This window comes from Notolepis coatsorum (assembly GCF_963971535.1).
Source record: "Notolepis coatsorum genome assembly, chromosome: 20".
In the NCBI taxonomy this organism is placed as follows: Eukaryota; Metazoa; Chordata; class Actinopteri; order Aulopiformes; family Paralepididae; genus Notolepis; species Notolepis coatsorum.
The window spans coordinates 26,587,527-26,597,136 of record NC_140184.1 but is presented as its reverse complement, the minus strand read 5'-3'; the positions used below and the strand labels follow the sequence as shown (position 1 = coordinate 26,597,136).

At 40.4% G+C, this 9,610-nt stretch overlaps 1 protein-coding gene across 1 annotated transcript; it reads left to right on the top strand.

Moving 5' to 3' along the window:
* The first annotated feature begins 1,530 nt into the window (after positions 1–1,530).
* On the top strand, positions 1,531–7,266 carry LOC311246929 (RNA guanine-N7 methyltransferase-activating subunit-like protein). Its single transcript, XM_084337184.1, has 3 exons — positions 1,531–1,601; positions 1,784–1,954; positions 5,995–7,266. The coding sequence occupies exons 2-3, from the start codon at positions 1,785–1,787 to the stop codon at positions 6,179–6,181; spliced, it is 357 nt and encodes a 118-aa protein (XP_084193310.1). The 5' UTR covers positions 1,531–1,601; position 1,784; the 3' UTR covers positions 6,182–7,266.
* The last annotated feature ends 2,344 nt before the right edge of the window (positions 7,267–9,610 follow it).

The following is a 9,610-nucleotide window of genomic DNA, read 5'->3' as shown; positions in this document are numbered from 1 at the left end:
GAACTTATGCTTATAATTCCAAACATAACCGACTTCGAAAGAGGGCCTAAGAAATGTAAATCTGCATATGGCTCGCCGACAACAAACTATCATTACACATGGGCAAAACAGAGTCTATTCTCTTCGGTTCAAATAACAAACTCAGCAAGACTGACGGCTTCTCAGTTACAGTGGGTGACAATATTGTCACAAGGAAAGATGAAATTACCTACCTGGGTTCCATCCTAGAGGCTAATCTTTCCTGTGACAAAATGGCATCCAATGTAATAAAAAAAAGTCAACCAACAAACTCGATTCTTGTACCGGATCTCCTCTCTGGTAAACAAGAATACCCTGAAGACTCTGGCAGGAGCACTCATTCAAGGGTACTACGACTATGCTTGTACCTCATGGTACCAAAGCACCTCAAAGGCACTAAAAACCAAATTACAAACATCTCAAAACAAACTAGTCAGACTACTGCTTGACCTGACTCCTAGAACCCACCTCACCCCTGCCCACTTTGCCAACCTAGGATGGCTTAGAGTAAACGACAGAGTACAGCAACTTGCAATGGGCCTGGTCTACAAGATACACTACACGACCAAGGTACCCATGTACATGTCAAAATACTTCCCAAAGGTCAGTGAATACCACGATCACAACACCAGAGGGAGCTCCACAAATCATGTGAAACCCAGATTCGGCTCAAACAAGGGACTAAACACGTTTTGCAATTATGCCACATCAATGTGGAACGCCCTACCCAAAGCTGTAAAGGAATGTGAATCACTACCCACTTTCAAAAACACTCTCAAAGAACACCTACGGGAGACTGCAATTCGAAACTGGCCCCTACAAATGTCCTAACCCAGTTGTACAGTAAAGACCAAGTATGGCTTTGTCAGTATTCCAATTTACAGTGCCCCCCCCCCCCCCCCACCTCCAATGTACAGCCCAACCCCACCCCACCTACCCAACCTCCTCCAATGTACAGTTTCTATGTCAAATGTATATACACTCTTTTTCTGGATTTTTTTTTGTATCACAAACAGTACTGTATTTGCAAATCTGGTATGTCATAGATGTAGCAGTACTGTCTATCTGTATGTCGTGTGTGTCATATGATGAATTGAAAATGGGGGACCCTGATGTAAACAAGATGAAAGTCTTTCTCTGGTCTGCATCCCCTTAACAATTGTATGTATTGAGCTGTACTGTACTGTACCCATTCTGCAATCTGTTAATAAACTTGTCAATCAATCAATCAATCAATCAATCAATCAATCAATCAATCAATCAATCAATCAATAAGCATAACCAGTTCGAAACAAGGCGGACATTAATACAATTTTCAATCAATCAATCAATCCAATAACCCACGCTCACTTAAGTTAAAACAGCGCACCTCCGAGCTGCTTCTATAGAAAGTAGGTTCGTGGCTGCCACAGGCTTGCCCAGTGAGAGGATTCTCCGGCGCTGCAGCTGGACCCTATTGGGTTGGGGTGGTGCGCACATCCGGAACCATCTTCATTTGATTTGTAGGGGAAGGTTTTCGGCGACGTACTACTGGAAGCTGTGGTCGTCATAACTGAAGTGTTCTAATTGAATACATTCGTCAGGTAACGCAAATGACTAATAATAACGAATATAGACCAACTAGCAACATCTCCATATTATACAATAACGCATGCTTTATCTAGCTGGTGGTAAATGCTTCAGTTGTTTCTCTTGACTTTGTTGTGTTTGTTTAACTAACTTACGACATTCATCCTGCTACTACATTATACTTCTGTCTTTGTAGAATGACAGACACCAGTGAAAGCCTGCACAACTACGAGGAGCAGTTTGCTCACCGATTTTCGACGGAAGACCGTGAATACCAGGAGTACCTCAATCGGCCAACCGACCCCCCACCAACTGTGGAAGACTGGAGGGGCCGTGGAGGCGGGAGCTCCAGGGGCAGAGATAACAGGTAGCTGATCTGCCAAATCAGAATTACACATTAAGAAATAAATTACCGGTATAATAACCTCAAACTCTCCTGTCAAGTTTTCCACCCAATGGTTAGAACAGTATGGTCACCAACTAGGCTCTAGTAGAAGTAGCCCTATGCTCATACATAAGATAAGATAATCCTTTATTGATCCCCTAGGGGAAATTTGAGGAGTACAATACAATTCACAGATAAGAAACGCTGCTCTACAGTGTTGAGGCGTACTAGCTTATCAGGATAAGAAACACTGCTCTACAGCAGTGGTTCTCAAACTACGGGTCGTGACCCAAATTGGGGTCGCGCATTGGCAAGTAAAACAATTATATATAAAAAAATATATATATATATATTTGTTTTAATGTTCAGGTAACATATTCTGGCTAAATATGCCTCGTTTTATAAATGTGTATTGATAACATAGTGCTGTAATTAAATGTTCTAATAAATATGTATGATCAAGTTCAACAACGTGTGCTTTTATTTTGATATTCCTTAATTCCACGTTGAAATTACGCAATACATTAAGTGTGGGGTCCCCAAAGAAAATCCTAAATAAAATGGGGTCGCGGTATAAAAAAGTTTTGAGAACCCCTGCTCTACAGTACAGTGTTGAGGCGTTCTAGCTTAGCAGGATAAGAAACACTGCTCTACAGTACAGTGTTGAGGTGTACTAGCTTAGCAGGATAAGAAACACTGATCTACAGTGTTGAGGTGTACTAGCTTAGCAGGATAAGAAACACTGATCTACAGTGTTGAGGTGTACTAGCTTAGCAGGATAAGAAACACTGATCTACAGTGTTGAGGCGTTCTAGCTTAGCAGGATAAGAAACACTGGCTGCTTTGATGTTAACATCGTCAAGAAGCTAAGAAATTCCGCAATAAGCCCTCAATTCAGAGCAGAACAGTATCCTAATGACTTATCACTTATGCCTCCGGCGATAAGGTGTTTTGCTAATTCTGTCAACGTTCCGTGGACTGGACCCGCAAAAACACGTGCAACACTATTGTGATTAAATAGCTAACGTTAGAGTACATGGGACTATAGATGGAAATGATAGCTTCTTGCTAAATTTAGTGCACCCATCCATTTGTTTAATGCAAACGATTGTCATTATACACTGCCCTTTATAAACGAAATAAACATAAATACCGGTAGCTATGTAACGTTACAGTACAGTAGATGGAAATGATAGCTTCTAGCTAAATCTAGTGCACCCATCCATTTGTTTAATGCAAACGATTGTCATTATACACTGTCCTTTATAAATGAAATAAACTTAAACTAAAGGTGCCTAAATTATGCATTACTATATTTCATCACAATATAATAGATATAGCTAGGCTACTGACATTGTCATTGTGATAATGTCAGTAGTAGCTAGCTGTATCTATTGTTTACACTTGAAATGTGTATTTTTATTTTTGTCACAATATTATTTGAAAAATATTGTGTAAAATTGAACTGTATTTCTGAGTTGCAGCACTTAAAAACATTAAATGGACTGTTATATCTTATTCAATTGTGGAAATTTATTCATTCCCACTTATTAGACACTTTCTGATGGTAAAATGAGCATAAAAAGCAAAATACAGAATTCTGAAATATTAAAACGAAAAAAAAACAGAATTTGGGGGAAAATAATTAAACGGATTTCATATGGCTCTACATAAATGTCTGCGATGGTCCACATGATCCCCTATGCTGACGTCTGCACACAGCCCAAAATGTGTGAGTGTACAGACTAAGCACGACGACTGTGCATGTTCCAGATCGTTCGTAGCTTTGAAACTCTAATCAGCCCTCCCAGTTGAAAACATGGTCATTCCAGAGTGAACCTCATATTGTAGTTGATATGTGTTAAAAATATGTTTTTTTTCAGCTAATCTCTTGGTTACATCAATATTGTGCACTGCTCTCAGAACAGTCTTATGTTTGCAGGTTAAGTATTTAATGTTTGCTATTGCCGAGCTGGCCACGCTGTTTTCCAAGAAATGCACACGTTGAATTTGTATTATACGTTGTTACATCTAGTGATCTATGCACAAAAACGTTTAGTTCACTAACTTCTAGATTCTAGTGATACCTGAGCAAAATATGTTTTTTCAGCAAATGGTTTATAACAAGATTGTGTTACAGAAACCTATTTAGTGGACCTTTTTAGGTGGAAAAAGAGAACTTACTGCTTTTGTGCTATTTAAAAACTGTGTTTGGGGAAGAGAGAGACCAGGAGAAAGCTGAAAGGCAGGAGCCGCCGGCCATGCAGACTAGGGCTGCACGATTTTGGGAAATAATCTAATTGCGTTTTTTCTGACGGATATTGCAATTGCGATTTAAAAAAAAAAAAAAAAAAAATTTAAGCAGCCCCACGGAGGTTTATTGTAAAATGCGGCTTCCATCTGGCCTACACAGTGGGTGTGTTCGGGACACCAAGCCTGAAAATGTTTCTTTTTACCTGGGAATCGATACCTGTACCCAACGGTACCTTTTTTTCTGTACTCTCCCTCTCTGAAGTCTAAACTTCACAACACAATCTAAAACCCCTTACCTCCCTCTCCCAAACCGTTCCTACAACAATTTTTTTATGTTGCATGATCATGTATATTTATTTTGTATTATAATTTTTTTTTTATGTTTAAAACTTTAAATATCAACATTATCTGGCAACCCTCAGTATCATTGATTGATTGATTGAAAAGTGTATTAACAGATTGCAGAATGGGTACAGTACAGCTAAATACATACAATTGTTAAGGGGATGCAGACCAGAGAGAGACTTTCGTCTTGTTTACATCAGGGTCCCCCATTTTCAATTCATCGTAACATATATGACATACATGACATACAGATAGACAGTACTGCTACATCTATACATTTATGACATATCAGATTTGCAAATACAGTACTGTTTGTGATACAAAAAGTGTCCAGAAAAAGAGTGTATATACATTTGACGTAGAAACTGTACATCGGGTTTTGGTAAACAAGAATGTTGGGTGGGTGGGGTGGGGTTGGGTGGGTGGGTGGGGGCTGTACATTGGAGGTGGGGGGGGGTTGGGTAGGGGGGGGGCACTGTACACTGTACATTGGAATACTGACAAAGCCATACTTGGTAATTTACTGTACAACTGGGTTAGGACATTTGTAGGGGCCAGTTTCGAATTGCAGTCTCCCGTAGGTGTTTTTTGAGTGTTTTTGAAAGTGGGTAGTGATTCACATTCCTTTACAGCTTTGGGTAGGGCGTTCCACATTGATGTGGCATAATTGCGAAACGTGTTTAGTCCCTTGTTTGAGCCGAATCTGGGTTTAACATGATTTGTGGAGCTCCCTCTGGTGTTGTGATCGTGGTATTCACTGACCTTTGGGAAGTATTTTGACATGTACATGGGTACCTTGGTCGCGTAGTGTATCTTGTAGACCAGGCCCATTGCAAGTTGCTGTACTCTGTCGTCTACTCTAAGCCATCCTAGGTTGTCAAAGTGGGCAGGGGTGAGGTGGGTTCTAGGAGTAAGGTCAAGCAGTAGTCTGACCAGTTTGTTTTGAGATGTTTGTAATTTTGTTTTTAGCGCCTTTGAGGTGCTTTGGTACCATGAGGTGCACGCATAGTCGTAGTACCCTTGAATGAGTGCTCCTGCCAGAGTCTTCAGGGTATTCTTGTTTACCAGAGAGGAGATCCGGTACAAGAATCGAGTTCGTTGGTTGACTTTTTTTATTACATTGGATGCCATTTTGTCACAGGAAAGATTAGCCTCTAGGATGGAACCCAGGTAGGTAATTTCATCTTTCCTTGTGACAATATTGTCACCCACTGTAACCGAGAAGCCGTCGGTCTTGCTGAGTTTGTTATTTGAACCGAAGAGAATGGACTCTGTTTTTCCCATGTGTAATGATAGTTTGTTGTCGGCGAGCCATATGCAGATTTTGCCACCTTCTCGATAACCAGATATTAACCTAATTGAACGTACATAGAATGTTCTGGAACAAAATCTTAAACATTGATGTGCTTCTTTTAACTTTCTAGGTTCCAGGATCACCGGGGACACAGAGGCCGTGGATGGGGAGGGGGAGGTGGAGGGGGCCGGGACCATCGTGGGCAGCAGGACAGGGACAGGGACGGGGACGGGGACAGGCGCTGGGGGCATGGAAGTGGAAATTATAACCAGGGGTACAACTCCTACAGCCAGAGACCACATCATGACCGCTACTAGTCTCCACCGGGCCTGCTCCTATCGTCCAATTGTATCCCTGGCCCCAACCTTTGTCATCTGACACCATTTTTGTTTTGTAGATTTATAACATTTTCACTTGTCTCATGGCCTGAATCCCAATATGAGCACAGTATTAATGACATGTAATTCATGTGAGTAGCGTGCCCATTGATGCCTTTGGGAGATTAATGTAGCAGATAGCAGATGTGCTCATCTCATATTGGGATTCTGACCTTTACCGTCTCCCTCCAGGTATTAGCAATTTGCAATGGAAAGATATTTTGTAAAGCCAACCAGTCTGGCAATTTTTACAAATAAAAATGTCACCACACTTGTTTAATTTAAAATACCTATCAATCAACACACCATTGCAACTTTTATAACTTAAATTTTTTTCACCAATCCTTGAATTTGTATTGCATATTAACACAGGAAACGCTATAATTTGGCATTTTTTCTGAAAATCTGCCACAAAATCTGGCATTTTTTCACAATAATTGCAGAAGAAATTGCAAAATCCTGGAGGTCCTCTATTAATGATGGCTAGCTGTTGATTAAATTTGAAGATGTTTTGAATGGTTCCATACGTATTATTGTGGATAGTTTTCTAGATGGTTGCAATTAGTGTTTTTTTCTTTTTCAACTCTGACACATTCAGCAGGTCTGGATATGTTGATGTGGTAACACTTAACTTTAGGGGGCACAATGACCTAGGGAAAAATTAGGAACTATGTTAACAAACTGCTAAGTAACCATCAATCAATCAACAGCCGGTTCAATACTAGGGAAGAAAGAGGTGCTGGAAAAAGGTACTAGCACAGACTCTAGGTCCAGGACATTGTATAAAATTGTTGAAAAAAATGAATTGGACCTTTTAAAATATTTGTTGCTATACTTTGTTGGCATAACTCCTCATTACTTTCTAGGTACTCGATCATCATCTGCCCCTTAAGTACAGTGTTACCGTTAATGTTGTCGTTGACTCTGAATGACTACAGAAAACACAATTCTGTCATGCAGCTACTGTATTTGTGTACATTAAGTTGTATAAGGGTTTATGTTGAATTTTCTTTTAATAAAAAAAACTAAAAGAAAAGTGTTTTATTTATCTGAGGTTACAATTTGATGCTGGGCAAATGCTACCTTCATACAGGTATCTTTTTCATCACATCTGGGGTTCCCAACCTTATTTGATTGTATTTAGCCTTGGGTGGGAATCCCAGCCTGAGCATGATATATATAAGCAAAATGGCCATTGTGAATATGCTCAATGAGATACAAGATCTCTTCCAGTCTTTTCTCACAGGTGACTCCATATTGAGGTTTGAAAATTCCTGCATGTGACCCCAGCATGATTTAACACATGAATATTTTTCTAGACTGCTGATGTTTATTTTTAATGGAAGGCAAAAAACATCTGTTTACAGTCAACCTGCGAGGCTTTCACTGTGGCTTCTGTGTTGTCAAAAAGCAGTTGGAGGTAAATTCTTAGACGTTTTAGTTTGATTGGGAATTTTACAAGGGACACTATTTTCCTATCCTCATAGTTGGGGAAAGCCCACTTAAGATATTGTTTAGAGCCCACTGACCGAAGTTATTATAGTTAACTAAAACGGGTGTGAAAAAAAACATTTTAGTTAATGTAACAACCCTGGTCAAATGGCAAAATAAAAACTAATAGAAAATACAATGACCCTGCTAAGGACCCAGTTTTATATCACTGATTCAAACTGAAGCTGATCAACTTTAACTCACCATTATCACACTAGCGAGAATGCTCTGTGAATTTTACTCCAGCCGAGTTACAAGGACTACAACACCCTTAATGTTTACAGCTTTTTATAGGAAATGGGCATATTTATAAGGCTATGACGAGATATTGTCTAATGAAAATACAACCTCATTTGGACACTTCCAGAAGATTCAGTTCAGATATAAATAGCATAATCCTTAAAAAATGCACTCTCAAGAAGGGAGGCGGAGGCAGGTCTGACCGTCAATTCATATAACCCTCTTGACCTGTCAAAGTTTAGCAGAGAGAGACTAGCAGTGCATGTTTATCATTACAGCTGCAGCCAGAGAGAGAGACTAGCAGTGCATGTTTATCATTACAGCTGCAGCCAGAGAGAGAGAGACTAGCAGTGCATGTTTATCATTACAGCTGCAGCCAGAGAGAGAGAGAGACTAGCAGTGCATGTTTATCATTACAGCTGCAGCCAGAGAGAGAGAGAGACTAGCAGTGCATGTTTATCATTACAGCTGCAGCCAGGAGAGAGACTAGCAGTGCATGTTTATCATTACAGCTGCAGAGAGAGAGAGAGACTAGCAGTGCATGTTTATCATTACAGCTGCAGCCAGAGAGAGAGACTAGCAGTGCATGTTTATCATTACAGCTGCAGCCAGGAGAGAGACTAGCAGTGCATGTTTATCATTACAGCTGCAGCCAGAGAGAGAGACTAGCAGTGCATGTTTATCATTACAGCTGCAGCCAGAGAGAGAGAGACTAGCAGTGCATGTTTATCATTACAGCTGCAGCCAGAGAGAGAGAGACTAGCAGTGCATGTTTATCATTACAGCTGCAGCCAGAGAGAGACTAGCCATGCATGTGTATCATTACAGCTGCAGCCAGAGAGAGAGAGACTAGCAGTGCATGTTTATCATTACAGCTGCAGCCAGAGAGAGACTAGCAGTGCATGTTTATCATTACAGCTGCAGCCAGAGAGAGACTAGCAGTGCATGTTTATCATTACAGCTGCAGCCAGAGAGAGAGAGACTAGCAGTGCATGTTTATCATTACAGCTGCAGCCAGAGAGAGAGAGACTAGCAGTGCATGTTTATCATTACAGCTGCAGCCAGAGAGAGAGAGACTAGCAGTGCATGTTTATCATTACAGCTGCAGCCAGAGAGAGAGAGAGACTAGCAGTGCATGTTTATCATTACAGCTGCAGCCAGAGAGGAGTTGTCTGACAAGAGGTGATGCAGGCAGTAATCAGAGTAGAATGGATATTGATAACCAGGCTTTGCTAAAAGCTTCACTATACATCCCCACGTGTTCAATTGTTACATTTTCCACAAAGATGGAAAAGTAGATTTGATGTGAAGAAACAACATGAACTTGAGAAAAAAAAGTGTTGATATTTGTGAGAAGATTGTGCACCAGTTCAGTCGACTAATTAAAGACAAAAGCAAGGTTGTATTGAAACATCTGTTTCTGCCTTTAGACATTTTAATGGCTGGTGTATTCTGCCAGATGGCCATAACAGCTGTGCTCCATAGAAGGACAGTAAATGCATCAGAAGTAACTTAACTCATATGTTTTAGGTTAATCCTTTCACTGCGACAATACACAGAAGGTTAACCCTTTCACTGCCACACGACAGCCGGTTAACCCTTTACTACCGTCGGTTGTGTGATAGTAAAGGGTTAACC